The sequence below is a fragment of the Piliocolobus tephrosceles genome, chromosome 7, assembly GCF_002776525.5.
Source record: "Piliocolobus tephrosceles isolate RC106 chromosome 7, ASM277652v3, whole genome shotgun sequence".
Lineage (NCBI taxonomy): Eukaryota > Metazoa > Chordata > Mammalia > Primates > Cercopithecidae > Piliocolobus > Piliocolobus tephrosceles.
The window spans coordinates 103,420,483-103,438,779 of NC_045440.1; the positions used below are offsets into that span (position 1 = coordinate 103,420,483).

Sequence of the window (18,297 nt, forward strand, 5' to 3'; positions counted from 1 at the left end):
AAGGACAGTAACCAAAATGGGTGTGCTGGCAAACCTGGGACACCTGGAGCTTAATTCTACTGAGGACACATTCACAGACAAGGAATGCCACAGAATCATTTCCCATGGTGGGTGAAGATAATCCCAGGGGTGTTATCTCCATCAGTTCTTCTCTGCCTGCTGAAGGGCAGTGCAGCCTTCGGCTGCTTTAGAGAAAAGCTACAGCTACAGGAGAGAAATACGGAATAGAGAAAGAAAACACAGGTGTTGTTGAGTACCCAAATGTTTCCTGATTCTTCTAGGGTTAGCTTAATTGACACATATGTTCATGAAGCAGGATCATCATCAATATAGTCAAATTATTTTAAGTACAATCATTTAATGAATGTCTCTCCTTGCCAAACTATGATCTTCATGAGGACAGGACTGCATTAGTTTTCTTCAGTACGTTCTCTGAATACAGTATTGTAACTTTTGCAAAATGAATCAATAAATGAATAAATTTTGTCAGTTGCTTTCATATACTTTATCACTCTATATTTTCTACCCTTTTCATGAAGAAGACATTATAATCTCCAACTTGTGGACACAGAAACAAGAAGAAACTCCCCAACATTACATTGCTAAGAAATACACATCTAGGTCTGCCTTACTTATAATTTCAGTCTCTTCCAGTCTAGTCTTCAGGTAAACAAGAATATTGATAAATAAAGATCTTCCCACTTTAAATAAAATAAAATAAAATGTTCTCCTTGAGTTTTCAGTAGTTTGACTGCTAGGTACTTAACTATGTTCTCCTTTTTATATATTCTTCGTGGAGTTTTCTGAGATTCTTGGGTTTCAAAAAGTGAGTTGCTTGTCACTTTTTTGGATTTTAGCACCCTGCTATTATGGTAATGTCAATTTAAGACCTCAGATCTCTATGCGCTTAATACAGCTGTAATTCTATAGATGATATAACCTTGTTCTCATAGTAAGGTGGGAACAATTTTCTATTGCAACTTTTATATCTTAAGTCAAAGTGAAAGGCTTTGACTTAAGCTCTTGATATTACTATCTGTTACATATAAAATTATATAAGGATGCCTCTGGTATCACAGAGAAAAAATCCTATGCAAAAACTAAAATATATAACTGTTAGCTTATCAAATAAGCATCTAAATGTATATCTTTATCAGATTAAACATGATCTTGAAGGAAAGTAATTCAATAAGATAAAATTGTGCATTTTAAAGTAAAAATCAATGAGAAGAAAATTTAATAACAATAAGGAAATAGCTATTATAATTTTCTTATTTAACTTATAATTATGTATGAAAAGGAATTAGATAACCATTTCATGTTAATTTAATCACAACTCAGACTTTATCTCAGTACTGAGATAAGAATGGATCTATTAAGCACTTAAAATTGTGAAAATAATGCTTAAACAAAAAGTAGAATGAACTAAAATTTTTTAATTCAAGGAACATGTCAAAATGTTTATATTTTTATAACTATAAGGAAGATCATATGAGTTTCATAAAATTATTTTTAGGATAAGTGAAGTACACCAATTATTTTCAACTAAATTATGAATATGAGACGGTATACATAATTGTTACATGTGAGAAAAATCTTACCAATATTAACAATGCTGGGAATTAAAAAGGATTATAGAAATTAGATCCATATTTCTAACTTTTATTTTACCTGGAGTGTGAGATGCTTCACTGCATTCCAAACTATTCCAATAAATTCCTTCATTCTTTCTTCAGGACTTCTACAGCTTTCAGATATATTCAACATGGCTTTAACAGGAACTGACAATGGGCGGGATTCTGAGTATGAGAACAGCTAATTATTTAATAGAAACATACCTCATAATTTCACAAAAACATACCAAATGTATTTTCAAGATTATTTCTTCTCTTGCTTAAAATTACAATTTTTATATGAGACTACGAATTGCCATTGTACATCATTTTCTCTTATAGAACTGATTTTTGCAAGTATTCAAAAATAAGCAGGCCTAATTTGTTAGAAGTCAGGAGAGCACTCACTCTTGTCAGGGATTAGTGACTAGAAGGTAGACTTGTGAAGAGATACATGTTCTATTTATTAATTATATGCATGTATTCACTTTCTAAGAATTCATTAAGCAGTAACTTAACAACTTGTCCAATTTTCAGTATAAAGGTAATACATCATCAGGCCGGGCGCCGTGGCTCAAGCCTGTAATCCCAGCACTTTGGGAGGCCGAGACGGGCGGATCACGAGGTCAGGAGATCGAGACCATCCTGGCTAACATGATGAAATTCCGTCTCTACTAAAACAAATGCAAAAAAAAACTAGCCGGGCGATGTGGCGGGCGCCTGTAGTCCCAGTTACTCAGGAGGCTGAGGCAGGAGAATGGCGTAAACCCGGGAGGCGGAGCTTGCAGTGAGCCGAGATCGCGCCACTGTACTCCAGCCTGGGAGACAGGGCGAGACTCCGTCTCAAAAAAAAAAAAAAAAAAAGGTAATACATCAATAAAATTTTTTCTTGGAAAAAAATGAGAAATTCACCTAAAAAGCACTTGATTCATCCAAAATTGATAGAAAATTAGTCTTCCCATATGTAAATGTTCCTGAAAACAAAAGCTTACCCACAAAAACCTCTCAGTATTAAAAAGTGACTTTTGGCCAGGCGCATTGACTCATGCCTGTGAGTCCCCAACACTTTGGGAGGCCGAGTAAGGCAGATCATTTGATGTCAGGAGTTCCAGACAAGCCTGGCTAACATGGTGAAACCCCATCTCTACTAAAAACACAAAAATTAATCAGCCATGGTGGCAGGCGCCTGTAATCCCAGCTACTCGGGAGCCTGAGGCAGGAGAATCACTTGAACCCAGGAGGCAGAGGTTGCTGCAATGAGCTGAGATTGCACCACTGCACTGCAGCCTGGGCAACAGAGTGAGGCATTGTCTCAAAAAAAAAAGGGCGGGGGGGGGGGGGGGATTTTGATGATAACCAAAACAGGTATGTGATTACATAAAAGGAAGATTTCCTAATAAAATGAAATGTGATATTCTACTCTCTATATTATTTAAAATTTTGTTCATTCAAAGTAAAGAAATTGGAGGATTTCAACCATGTCTTCATAATGAAAGATTTCAGGAATTATTTTAAACAATTGAGTAATTTATAATAGTGTATTATAACTAAACAGATTCATTTAAAACTGAGCAGACACATTTATATAATACAGCTTAAGTTAATGCGAATACATAATTTATACGTAGTATTTTAGGTACTTCTAAAGTAGCATAAAATAAATAAATCAGATCTAAATAAATTTTTATTATATTAAATTACATCACCACTATGAGAATGTGGTGATATATGATTAGTTGCCATATCCACTCATACTTCCCTTCTCCCCCCAACTTGGTTAATATATGAGCATTGACTCCATATTTAAAATACCTTAAGGGCATGAATAATGGACTTTTTCTTTCTCATAGTTATAATGTCATATATTATGCTACGGTGAATAACATAAATTTTAAATAATGTTTTTTAAAGCAAACCAGTTTGGGAGAGATCCATGCAGATCTCAGGGGGCAGAGCATTACATTAGTCAGATGAAACAAAAACAACAAATGTCTGAAGTTAGAGGTATGTTTGGGATTTTCAAGCAAAGTATGGAGGCAAAGATGGCTTGAGCAGAGTGAGCAAGCATGAGAAAAGTAGGAGATGAGGTTAGAGCTATATATAGGGACCAGGTCATACAGGACTCATGTAGGTCATAGTAAGAAGATGGTTTTTACTTGAGGGAACTGGGACAGAGTAACGGATTCCGAATACAGTCACGGCATTGTTGAATATGTGTTTTGAAAGAACTTCTTTGGCTGCTATGCAAAAAATTTACTACATGGATCCAGTGTTGAAAAAGGAAGACAGGTTGTAAGAGATAGCAGAAGCAAGGAGGTGGCAAGAAGTGGTAAAACACTGTATCCGTTTCAAAGATACAGCCAATAGGACTTACTGATGGATTAGATGTATAGTAGGAGAGAAAGCAAAGATGATTCAAAGTTACTGGGACTGAGAGACCGGAAGAATGGAGCTATAGGAAAAGTACATTTGAGAAGAAAGGAAACTTAGTTTGGGATGTCTTAAACTGGGATTTCCATTAGACATCCAAGTAAAGATATAAGGTGGCAAATAGATAAATGACTATAAAAAAAATAGAAAAGATAAGAATAGATAATTTACAGAAAAAATGTTATTTGGCTAGTAAACTTATTTTTAAAATGCTCAACTTTGCTAACAAAGAAATAAAAATTAAGATATCAGATACCCTTTTCATCAGATACCCAACAATCAGACATACTTTTCATCTGTTACACTGGAAACATGTTAAAGAGTTAATTTGTATACCCACAAAATTTGTCATTGTTGAAGCCTCTTGTGAGAATGTTTTATATATGGGGAAAATAGGTATGCTCTATAGAATGGAATTGCAACAGAGGGCAATTTATATCTGTTACAAATTTAAACATGCTGGCCATGGTGGATGGTTCACATCTATAATCCCAGCACTTTGGGAGGCTGAAGTGTGTAGATCACTTGAGGTCAGGAGTTTGAGACCAACCTGGCTAACATGGTAAACCTGTTCTCTATTAAAAGTAAATAAATAAATAAATAAATAAAATAAAAATAAAAATTAGCGAGGTGCGGTGACACACACCTGTAATCCCAGCTACAAGTGAATTGCTTAAGCCCAGGAGATCGCGGCTGCAGCGAGCCAAGATCGCACCACTGCATTCCAGCCTGGGCAACAGAGTAAGACTGTTTCAAAAGAAAAAAAAAAATTTCAAGGATACTTGTTCTATAAAACAATCCCATTTCTAAGAATATGCTATGGAACTAGTAAAAGTTGTGAGGGTGCATGCACACAATTTATAAAACACATTCAGTATCAGTGGTAATTTCTGTAACAGCAAAAAAGAAAGAAAGGGAAGGAGACAAGAAGAGAGGAAAGAAAATGCTAAACAATTTATCCATCCATCAAAAAAGAAACAGCTAATTTGGAAATATTTGCAATAAAGAGTAAAGTTAAACCATTTAAAGATGAGATACAGTTACAGGTGTGAATAAAGGCATATTTTTGGTATCTTACAAAGTGAAAAACCTCAAACATATGTGTGGTATCACCCGAATATGTTTTTAAACAGTATATTAAGTTTGAATACGTATTTGTCTTCCCACACATAGAAAAAGTTATAGAAGACTAAAAAAGCAAGCCTGTGACAGAGTACCTCCAAGGAGGGAAAAATGGAAATGATGATGGGTAAAGGAGTGGTAAGTATTTAACTCTTTACTATATATATTTCAGAATTAATTATTTTATAAAAGTGAATTACCTGTTCTATTTCTTTAAAACATATATATTAATTTACTTTGTACTTATTTGGACTTCTTTCTTTTCTTCTGTACATTAGTAATTATTAGAAGAAGATGGTTACCTAATATTACTGTATAGCTCTAGTAATCTAAATAATCGGCTTAAAATACAGACCAAATTTTAAAATTACTTGAAACCATGAATAGTAAAGGTTTGCACAAAGGTCTCATGGTCAAAATTTTAAAACCTAGTGATGAAAAATATTAGTACTATATGAGCACTATTATTACATTTGAAAAGAAATCTATCTAATAAATGCTAATATTTCCAAGCAGTATGGGCACTATTAAACTACTGTCAAGCAATATTTCCAGTCATCACTAACCAAAACAGCTACATGTTTTTTGTAAGTACTACATTCTCTGATACAATGCTAATGAAAAAATTAGAGACCTTGAAACCTACATGTGGCTTAAAAGTGCTGTTCAAATAGCTATGAAAAACATAATCAGTTGAAAATTCTCATGGAATAACATGATCTGGTTATTCAAAGAGTAAAAGTACACTATTTTGGATATACTAGTTTTCAATTCATTATATTTCTAAAGGATAATAGAGAAGTTTGTAAAAAAGAAAAGACAACATTTTCTGCAGCTAGGTGTATTTTAAAGGCAAGACACGCCTACTATATAAAACTATGTCAAGCTTCATGCCCATCTATCTTATTTAATCAAAACCTCTATAGCACCTACTACATGCCAGGCATGGTTACAAGTGCTTTACAAATATTAACCTGTTTGTCCAGGCATGGTGGCTCACACCTGTAATCCCAGCACCTTGGGAGGCTGAGGCAGGCAGATTGCTTGAACCCAGGAGTTCAAGATCACCCTGGACAACATGGCGAAACCTTGTCTCTACCAAAACATATTACAAAACTTAGCTGGGCATGGTGGTGCATGTCTGTAGTCCCACTTGCTCGGGAGGCTGAGGCAAGAGGATCTCTAGAACCTGGGAGGTGGAGGTTGCAGTAAGCTGAGTTAATGCCACTGCACTCCAGCCTGGGTGACAGAGTCTCAAAAAATAATAATAATGACAATCTGTTTAACCATTGTAACAACCTGACAGGAAATACACTATTTTCAGACTCTTATGACCATTTTCAGACAGGGAAACTGATGACAAAGAGGTTAAGTAACTTATCCCAAGTCATCCAGCTGGTAAGTGGCAAAACACGGTGGTACATCTAAGCAGACTGGTTCCAGGGTCCATCCTTCTAACCACTATGTTATGCCACCTTTTCTATTATTCAATCCCCATACAATGACTTCTAGTTCTATCAAATATATAATAAACATATAATATTTCTACTATGGATCATGGACAATAAATAATTCAGAAAACATCAGATTTATTCATTCCCAATAAAGCTACATAAAGCCTAAATTTAACATGGCAATCTGATTTCAAACATATCTATTACACTTTTAGTTTTCTACAATAAATAAATAATTTTGAGACCCAAATTTCAGTGGTTAAAATAACATATCAACAATTACATCTTGGGGATGAACCATTCAATTTGGTACAATATCATTCCTTCATTTCTGTCCCATGGAAAAAGTACTACACTTGGAGTCAGTTTGTGTTTTAGTTGTGCCACATGACACATGATTAAGGAAAATGAATTTAATCTAAATGTCACGTTTCTGACCTCTACCTTAAAGCTAAAAGTACGTGTAGTATCAAGAATACTACTCAATTTAAATGTTGTAATGTACACAAAAACAGTTTATGAAAATACTATAAAGAATAAAGATATAAAACTTAACTAATCATTGATTATGTAAAGAACCTGAAGATAAAGATAACTATATCTGAAACACAACTGCACTCCTTTTCTATCAAAATCAACTCATTGTTTTAGTTCTACCTTAAATGTCATTTCTTCTGAGAAATGGTAACTGATTTCCCAAAAGGATTTGGTCCTTCCTCTAGAGCCTGGCAGAATTCTGACATAATTCTGTATAACATAACATTCTTCATGGTATAACTTTAAACATTTGAATGTGTGTCTCTCCAAAGGAGGAACTGAGCATAGTGATATGGCGTAGCAAGAAAGAGTAGTGGCTAACGGCTGGACATTGAAGACACATTCTCGTTATGTCCTCTCCTACTCTTACTTTTCCAATAAGAAATAATCTTTATATACATATTTATTAACATGTCACTAATTAGATAGAATTGGATGAAGAATCATAAAGGTAGAAATTCCAAGCCACAGCATTAAATTACTGTTTTGCATCTATATTTCAACCAATGATTTATATGAAGACATCTCTTTACCTTCTTCAAGTTGAACTGGAACCTGATAAAAATTACTCAAAGTCAGTACATCAAAATCTCTGTTCTTATTTTGGGACACTGAATAATGATGTCAATAGTTAAATGGTAACTCTATATATCTTGTAACATGTATAAACCAATGGCACCAAATACTGACACTTGATATCAAGTGGCTTATATTCTGAAGTTTAAGATTCTCACAATAACCACAAAAGTCAAGATACATTTGTTCAGTTGTAATAATTCAGTTTTCATAGTGAGTGCTTCTTAGAATTAAGCACTTTCTGTTCTAGGTTTTCATCATCTGCTAAGTAAAAGTCTGAAAGAAAGAAGTGCTTTCACTAAAGTAGGTTAGGTTTAGTACTTAAGTCAATAGAGAAGGATGACTTTTAATAGGATACTTACTTTAAAATTTTCCCTTTAAACATAAAACTTGTAACCATCAACTTATGTTTATGGACTTTATTCAGTACAGTGCTGATACTAACAGAGTGTTCATTTTGCTGAAAGGAGAATTCATGTCTCTTTTATCTATGTATTTCATGTAGCAGTAGTATAATGCCTTGCATGGTAAATACTCAATCAAAAAAAAATCAATTGACATCTTTTAAAACAGAGAACAAATAACATGTGTACCTTCTTAAAACCTCCTCTATTAGCATATTATTTGACATTCTGTATCACCTTTGTGTAAGGTACCTATTTATAATTTATGGTTTCATTTTTATTTGAAATTTTAATAGTCATCAAGAAGAAAATTGTGTCAATTTTTATTTTTCCTTTCTGTTCATGGGAAATCAAACTGATAGCCAAGACAGTATTATACTAGGGGGCAACTGCCTTAACCACAGTTTAATTACTTAAAAGATAAAAATGTAAAAATTAAAAACTTCTAGAAAATAAGCTGTGCAAACTCAGATCACAGATCATCCTGGAGAGGCAGCATTTTTTAAAGAGTCAAAGGCAGACAGAGAAGATGACTATGAAAAATAACCCATAAGGGAAATTGTGTTAGTCCGTTTTCACACTGCTATAAAGAACTAACTGAGACTGGGTAATTTATAAAGACAAGAGGTTTAATTGAGTCACAGTTCCACAGGATTAACAGGAAGCATGACTAAGGGGCCTCAGGAAAACAATCATGGTGGAAGGTGAAGGGGAAGCAAGGACCTTCTTCACATGGTGGCAGAAAAGAGAGAGGGAGTGGGGAAGTGCCACGTACTTTTAAACCATCAGATCTCTTGAGAACTCTATCATGAGACGGCACTGGGGGATGTTGCTAAACCTTTAGAAACCACCCCCATGATGTAATCACGGCCCACCAGGCCCCACCTTCAACATGTGGGGATTATAATTAAACATGAGATTTGGGTGAAGATATCTAGCCAAACCATATCAGAAATCAAGGTTCCCTGAAATAACGAGAAAAAAGTGGCAAGGCCTTTGTGAGAGAAATGGTTCAGTAGGACCTCAAGGAAGATGACAGAGTTACTTCTTTACAAGTCTGCAGAAAGTTTAAGACTAACTGGTGAACACCAGGCCATCTAGAAGGGCACATGTTCTAGATTTCTGGGCAAGAATTTGAAGAAAGAAGGATAAATTTCTCAGAAGAGAAATCAGACGTTGAAAAAAGAGTGATAATCACTATCACATTTCATCATCTTATTCAGAAAATTTCACGAAAACTAAGATAAAGTGTTATTAGCTGGGCATGGTGGCACACACCTGTAATCCTAGCTATTCTGGAGGCTGAGGCAGGAGAACCGCTTGAATCAGGGAGGCAGAGATTGCAGTGAGCTGAGATGGCACCAATGCAAGACTCCATCTCAAAAAACAAAAAAATAAATAAATAAATAAAAAGAAAGAAAGAAAGGAAAAAAAGAAAAAGAAAAACCAAGATAAAGTGTTAACTGTTCATGTGCTTCAAGGTGTCTCTTTCTATATGGTACAGTTTTTAAAATACTTTTATTAGAGAAATAACATGTGCCAATAGGAGAAAAATCAGAAAATGGAGCTCACCAAAAAATAAGAAAAATAAGAAAGAAGAAAAGAAGAAAGGAGGGAGGGATGGAAAATTAAAATTTCAACATATCAAAAAACATCATTCAAAAACTACTTATGGAGTACCTATTATCTCTTAAGGCCTAGGTTAAGAACTAGAAATTCTGTGGTGAGCAAAACAAACACAATCCCAGTCCTCATGGAGCTTATGCTTATTTGTAGAAGCTTTGAGATTTAAAATGGAAACAAAAAATCAAAAAACTCTTTGTGACAGAATTTCAGATACCAGTGAGATTAATATATTTAAATAAAAGTTTCCTGAAAGCATGGACTGGGAGGACTCAGAAAACCTAGATTTATTTTTTATATTCTACCAATTCAAGATATGTGATCTTAAAATCACGTCAACTACTTAGGTTTCAGTTTCCTGTCCATAATTTGCAGGATATAAACAACACAGTCTACCTAGATCTCAACAGAAAGTCATGGGGCAAGGCAGGGATTCTGAAATCTATCAAGCAAGAAAAAACAAGAAACAAAGTAAGGTGAAGGGAATAAGACGAGAAAAGAAGTAGGGAGATAATGAGAAAGCGAGTACATTGATTAACACTGTCTTGTTATAAATAGCAAAGTAAAGATATGAATGTCTCTAGAATTCAACATTCAAGTTATACATAGATCATCACATTAATACACTGAGACCATTAAAATTCCTTTATCCTGGCCTCAATTCCAAAACAAATCACACAGACAACAACAAAAAAATTTGAAAAGGGTAGTAAATGAGCTAAAGCACTTCCAGATAGCATATCATGAGATCTTAGAGAAGCAGTAAGAATTTTTAAGTTGCGAGAGGCAGTGTTTTGCTTATAGCGGCAACAGGCTATCACTGGTTTCCAATATTTTATACTCAGAACTAAGACTCATTAAGAAGAACAAATTATTCAAAGTGTGACTGTAAAGCAATAAAGCTGATTTTTATGTAGAATTATGAAATTGGTGTAAATATTTTATGTTCGCCTTTCAATAGCACCCTTCCCACTCTTTGGCTTTTATCATTATTTATAAGGAGTCGAAGAGAAACTAAATATAATCTAGGGAGCTTATAAAAATACAAATTAAAAAAAAACTTTGATTAATCAGATTGCTACTAGAATTTGAATGTTCACATCTATGATTTTTTGGAAAGAGAAAGGAGAAAAAAGGTCAGAAGGAAAAGTGGAAGTAATTTTCTTCCTCCTAAACTAAAAATCTTATTAAATGTCCATTTACCACATACTAGGGCTCTGCAGTAAGGGCTTAAAAATATGACACAATCCTTGCCCTACGAGAGCTTACAATGTGAAGATAAGATACAAACTTAATTGAATACTATGATTATCATTTGGTTTGACAAATACTGCACTATAAAATTCTGGTAACACAGATGGCTGGCAAGATGGCCGAATAGGAACAGCTCAGGTCTGTAGCTCCCAGTGAGATCAATGCAGAAGGTGGGTGACTTCTGCATTTCTGAGATACCCAGCTCATTTCACTGGGACTGGTTAGACAGTGGGTGCAGCCCAGGGAGGGTGAGCCAAAGCAAGGTGGGGCATCGCCTCACCCAGGAAGCGCAAGGGGTCAGCAAACGCCGCCCCCCCCCCCCCCCCCCCCCCCCCCCCCGGCCAAGGGAAGCCATGAGGGACTGTGCTATGAGGAACGGTGCACTCCAGCCCAGATACTATGCTTTTTCCAGGGTCTTCGCAATCGGCAGACCAGGTGATTCCCTCGGGGGCCTATGCCAACAAAGTCCTGGGTCTCAAGCACAAAACTGGGTGGTCATTTGGGCAGACACTCAGCTAGCTGCAGGAGTATTTTTTCATACCCCCAGTGGTGCCTGGAATGCCAGCGAGACAGAACCATTGACTAAAGCCAAGGAGCCAAGTGGTCTTACTCAGCGGATCCCACCCCGACGGAGCCCAACAAGCTGAGATCCACTAGCTTCAAATTCTCACTGCCAGCACAGCAGTCTGAAGTCAACCTGGGACTCTGCAGCTTGGTGGTGGGAGGGGCGTCCACCATTACTGAGGCTTGAATAGGCGACTTTCCCCTCACAGTGTAAACAACACCACCGGGAAGTTTGAACTGGGCAGAGCCCACTGCAGCACCACAAAGCCACTGTGGCCAGACTGCCTCTCTAGATTCCTCCTCTCTGGGCAGAGCATCTCTGAAAGAAAGGCGGCAGCCCCAGTCAGGGGCTTATAGATAAAACTCCCATCTCCCTAGGACAGAGCACGTGGGGGAAGGGGCGGCTGTGGGCACAGCTTCAGCAGGCTTAAATGTTCCTGTCTGCCAGCTCTAAAGAGAGCAGTGGATCTCCCAGAACAGTGGTTGAGCTCTGCTAACGGACAGACTGCCTCCTCAAGTGGGTCCCCAACCCCTGTGCTTCCTGACTGGGAGACACCTCCTAGCAGGGGTTGACAGACACCACATACAGGAGAGCTCCAGCTGGCATCTGGTGGGTGCCCCTCTGTGATGAAGCTTCCAGAGGAAGGAACAGGCAGCAACCTTTGCTGTTCTGCAGCCTCTGCTGGTAATACCCAGGCAAAGAGGTTCTGGAGTGGACCTCCAGAAAACTCCAGCAGACCTGCAGCAGAGGAGCCTGACTATTAGCAGGAAAGCTATCAAACAGAAAGGAATAGCATCAACATCAACAAAAAGGACATTGACACAGAAGCCCCATCTAAAGGTCACCAACATCAAAGACCAAAGGTAGATATAGATAAATCCATGAAGACTGGAAAAACCAGCGCAAAAAGGCTGTAAATTACAAAAACCAGAATGCCTCTCCTCCTCCAAAGAATCACAACTCCTTGCAGCACAGAAACAAAACTGGATGGAGAATGAGTCTGATGAATTGATAGAAGTAGGCTTCAGAAGGTGGGTAATAACAAACTCCTCCGAGCTAAAGGAGCATGATCTAACCAAATGCAAGGAAGCTAAGAACCTGGAAAAAAGTTTAGAGGAATTGCTAACTAGAATATCCAGTTTAGAGAAGCACATAAATGACCTGATGGAGATGAAAAACACAGCACGAGAACTTCGAGAAGCATACACAAGTGTCAACAGCCAAATCAATCAAGCGGAAGAAACGATAGCACAGACTGGCGATCAACTTAATGAAATAAAGTGTGAAGACAAAATTAGAGAAAAAAGAATGAAAAGGAATGAACAAAGCCTCCACAAAATATGGGACTATGTGAAAAGACCAAACCTACGTTTGATTGGTGTACCTGAAAGTGACTTGGAGAATGGAATCAAGTTGGAAAATAATCTTCAGGATATTATCCAGGAGAACTTTCTCAACCTAGCAAGACAAGCCAACGTTCAAATTCAGGAAATACAGAGAACATCACAAAGATACTCCTTGAGAAGAGCAACCCCGAGACACAAAATCATCAGACTCACCATGGTTGAAATGAAGGAAAAAATATTAAGGGCAGCCAGAGAGAAAGTTCGGGTTACCCAAAAAGGGATACTCATCAGATTAACAGCGGATCTCTTGGCAGAAACCATACAAGCCAGAAGAGAGTGGGGGCCAATATTCCATATTCTTAAAGAGAAGAATTGTCAACCCAAAATTTCACATACAGCCAAATTAAACTTCATAAGCGAAGGAGAAATAAAATCCTTCACAGACAAGCAAACACTGAGAAATTCTGCCACCACCAGGCCTGACTTAAAAGAGCTTCTGAAGGAAGCATGAAATATGAAAAGGAAAAACCAGTACCAGCCAAACTGGTACTGCAAAAACATACCAAATTGTAAAGGCCATTGACACTATGAAGAAACTGCATCAACTCATGGGCAAAATAACCAACTAGCATCATGATAACAGGATGAAATTCACACCTAACCATATTAACCTTAAATGTAAATGGGCTAAATGCCCCAATTAAAAGACACAGACTGGCAAATTGCATGAAGAGTCAAGACCCATCAGTGTGCTGTATTCAGGGGACCCATCTCATGTGCAAAGACACGCATAAGCTCAAAAAAAGGGATGGAGAAAGGTCTACCAAGCAAAGGGAAAGCAAAAAAAAAAAAAAAAAAAAGAAAAAAAAAGCAAGAGTTGCAATCCTAGTCTCCAATAAAACAGAATTTAAACCAACCAAGATCAAAAAGACAAAGAAGGGCATTACATAATGATAAAGAGATCAAAGCAACAAGAGCTAACTATCCTAAATATATATGCACCCAATACAGGAGCACCCAGATTCATAAAGCAAGTTCTTAGAGACCTACAAAGAGACTTAGACTTCCACACAATAATAGTGGGAGACTTGGGCACCCCACTGTTAATATCAGACAAATCAATGAGACAGAAAATTAACAAGGATATTCAGGACTTGAACTCAGCTCTTCACCAAGCAGACCTAATAGACATCTACAGAACTCTCCACCCAAAATCAACAGAATATACATTCTTCTCAGCACTACATCACACTTATTCTAAAACTGACCACATAATTGGGAGTAAAACACTCCTCAGCAAATGCAAAAGAATGGAAATCATAACAGTCTCTCAGACTACAGTGCAATAAAATTAGAACTAAAGATTAAGAAAGTCACTCAAAACTGCACAACTATATGGAAACTGAACAACCTGCTCCTGAATGACTACTGGGTAAATAATAAAATTAAGGCAGAAGTAAATAAGTTCTTTGAAACCAATGAGAACTAAGACACAATGTACCAAAATCTCTGGGACACATTTAAAGCAGTGTGTAGAGGGAAATTTATAGCACTAAATGCCCACAGGAGAAAGCAGAAAAGACAGAAAATCGACACCCTAACATCACAATTAAAAGAACTAGAGAAGCAAGAGCAAACAAATTCAAAAGCTAGCAGAAGACAAGAAATAACTAAGAAAGAAGAATCAAATAGACACAATAAAAAACGATAAAGGGGAGATCACCAGTGATCCCACCGAAATACAAACTACCATCAGAGAATACTATAGATACCTCTATGCAAATAAACTAGAAAATCTAGAAGAAATGGACAAATTCCTGGACACATACACCCTCCCAAGACTAAACCAGGAAGAAGTCGAATCCCTGAATAGACCAATAACAAGTTCTGAAATTGAGGCAGTAATTAATAGCCTACCAACCCAAAAAAACCCAGGACCATAATGAGTCACAGCTGAATTCTACCCGAGGTACAAAGAGGAGCTGGTACTATTCCTTCTAAAACTATTCCAAACAATATAAAAAGAGGGATTCCTTCCTAACTCATTTTATGAGGCCAGCATCATTCTGATATCAAACCCTGCAGAAACACAACAAAAAAAGAAAATTTCAGGACAATATCCCTGAAGAATATCAATGCAAAAATCCTCAATATAAAACACTGGCAAACCAAATCCAGCTGCAAATCAAAAAGCTTATCCACCATGATCAAGTTGGCTTCACCCTTGGGATGCAAGGTGGTTCAACATATGCAAATCAATAACACACAAATAGAATCAATGACCAAAAACCACATGATTATCTCAGTAAGTGCAGCAAAGTACTTCAACAAAATTCAACACCCCTTCATGCTAAAATCTCTCAATAAAGTAGGTATTGATGAGACGTATCTCAAAATAATAAGAGCTATTTATGACAAACCCACAGCCAACATCACACGGAAGGAAAAAAGCTGGAAGCATTCCCTTTGAAAACCAACAAAAGACAAGGATGCCATCTCTCACTACTCCTATTCAACATAGTATTGGAAGTTCTGGCCAGGGCAATCAGGCATGAGAAAGAAATAAAGGGTATTCATACAGGAAGACAAGAAGTCAAATTGTCTCTGTCTGCAATAATAAACAAAATTAATAATAATTTTAATTTAATAATAAAAAATGATACTAAGAGAATAAAATACCTAGGAATCCAACTTACAAGGGATGTGAAGGACCTCTTCAAGGAGAACTACAAACCACTGCTCAACGAAATAAAAGAGGACACATACAAATGGAAAAACATTCCATACTCACGGATAGGAAGAATACATATCATGAAAATGGTCATACTGTCCAAAGTAATTTATACATTCAATGCTATCCCCATCAAGCTACCATTGACTTTCTTCACAGAATTATTAGAAAAAACTACTTTAAATTTCATATGGAACTGAAAAACAGCCTGCATTGCCAAGACAATCCTAAGCAAAAAGAACAAAGCTGGAGGCATCATGCTACCTGACTTCAAACTATACTACAAGGCTACAGTAACCAAAACAGCATGGTACTGGTACCAAAACTGATATGTAGACCAATGGAACAGGACAAAGGCCTCAGAAATAACACCACACATCTACAACCATCTGACCTTTGACAAACCTGACAAAAACAAACAATGGAGAAAGGATTCCCTATTTAATAAACAGTATTGGGAAAACTGGCTAGTCATTCGAAAATGAAACTGGACCCTTCTTTACATCTTTTACAAAAATTAACTCAAGATGGATTAAAAACTTAAATGTAAGACTTAAAACCATAAACACCCTAGAAGAAAATGTAGACAATACCATTCAGGACACAGACACGGGCAAAGACTTCATAACTAAAACACCAAAAGCAATGGCAACAAAAACCGAAATTGACAAATGGGATCTAATTAAACTAAAGAGCTTCTGCACAGCAAAAGAAACTATCATCAGAGGGAACAGGCAGCATGCAGAATGGGAGAAATTTTTTGCAATCTATCCATCTGACAAAGGGCTAATATCCAGATTCTGCAAAGAACTTAAACACACACAAGAAAAAAACAAACAACTCCATCAAAAAGTGGGCAAAGGATATGAACAGACACTTCTCAAAAGAAGACACTTAGGTGGCCTACAATCATATGAATAAAGGCTCATCATCACTGATCATTACAGAAATGCAAATCAAAACCACAATGAGATACCATCTCATGCTGGTTAGAATGGTGATTATTAAAAAGTCAGGAAACAACAGACGCTGGAGAGGATGCAGAGAATAGGAACGCTTTTACACCATTGATAGGAGTGTAAAATACTTCAACCGTTGTGGAAGACAGTGTGGCGATTCCTCAAGGATCTAAACCAGAAATACCATTTGATCCAGCAGTCCCATTACCAGATATATACCCAAAGGATTATAAATCATTCTAGTATAAAGACACACATACACGTACGTTTACTGCAACACTGTTCACAATAGCAAAGACTTGGAACCAACCCAAAATGTGGCACATATACACCATGGAATACTATGCAGCCATAAAAAAAGAAGAGTTCATGTCCTTTGCAGGGACATGGATGAAGCTGGAAACCATCATTCTCAGCAAACTAACACAAGAACAGAAAACCAAACACCACACGTTCTCACTCATAAGTGGGAGTTGAACAACAAGAACACATGGACACAGGGAGGGGAACATCACACACCAGCCCCCGTCACAGGGTGGGGGGCTAGGGGAAGGATAACATTTTCAGAAATACCTAATGTAGATGACGGGTTGATGGGTGCAGCAAACCACCATGGCACGTGTATAATTATGTAACAAACCTGCATGTTCTGCACATGTATCCCAGAACTTAAATTTTAATAATAAATAAATAAATAATTCTGGTAACACAGCAAGACTGAATTAATTCACTCAAATATTGGCAGGGAAGACTCCACAAAGGAGGTAACATGGAGTTTGTTTGAGAAAGAATTCTTAAAGACAGAAGACTAGCAGACAGAAAGAAGATGCATGAAGGCACAGATTCACAAAGTGAATTGTAAGTAGTTTAGTGTGAGTGAAGCAGACCACACAAAAAATGCAACTGGTATACCAGAGGTAAGGCCAGAAAGACAAAGTAAGGCCTAGTTGTGAAGGGTCTTAAATATCTCGCAAAGAAACATGAAGTTCATCCTGAAGTTACCAAGAGATAGTGAAAACTGTTAAGCAATTAAGTGTAATAAAATTTGAGTTTTAGAAGTAAAAGTTCTTTTTATTTTTAACAATTTTTTAAATTTTTCAATAGCTTCAGGGATACAATTGGTTTCTGGTTACAGAGACAAATGGCATAGTGGTGAAATCTGAAATTTTACTGCACCTGTTACCCAAGTATTCCCCCAACCCACCTTTTTAGTCTCTAATGTCCATTATACCACTCTGTATGCCTTTGCATACCCATAGCTTAGCTCATACTTATAAGTGAGAGCATACAGTATTTGGTTTTCTATTCCTGAGTTATGAAGTTAAAATTCTTATATTAACACAAAGAATATATAATTGGAAAAAGAGAGTGAAAATAAGAGACCAACTAGGAGTTGTTTTGCTAATACTCAAAACTCTTCTCATCTTACTTGATTCCTGCTACAAGAACTGGAAGTTGAATCTATTATGACTCCAGTATGTAGTCTGGATGTTAACTTAAATAAATTCATTAAATATGTTTATTTGATCTGCATTTAATTGTTTTCCTCTAAGTGGAGAGCGGAAAAAGAAAGTTATGATCCTTGGTTATTTTGTGGGGGTCTTTGCAATCCAAAGAAAAATCCTAGGCCTAAAAATTTCATTATCTTTTGGTGATTTAATTTGACATATATAACTGCAATCA

The 18,297-nt window shown here is 36.7% G+C and overlaps 1 protein-coding gene across 1 annotated transcript in view; it reads right to left on the reverse strand.

The window, feature by feature from the left end:
• Positions 1-18,297, reverse strand: part of LOC113224949 (vacuolar protein sorting-associated protein 13B-like) — a 753,925-nt gene that overhangs the window by 468,089 nt on the left and 267,539 nt on the right. The window contains exon 11 of the mRNA XM_026454950.2: positions 1,672-1,799. Coding sequence (XP_026310735.2) covers positions 1,672-1,799 — 128 coding nt within the window. The remainder of the gene's footprint in view (positions 1-1,671; positions 1,800-18,297) is intronic.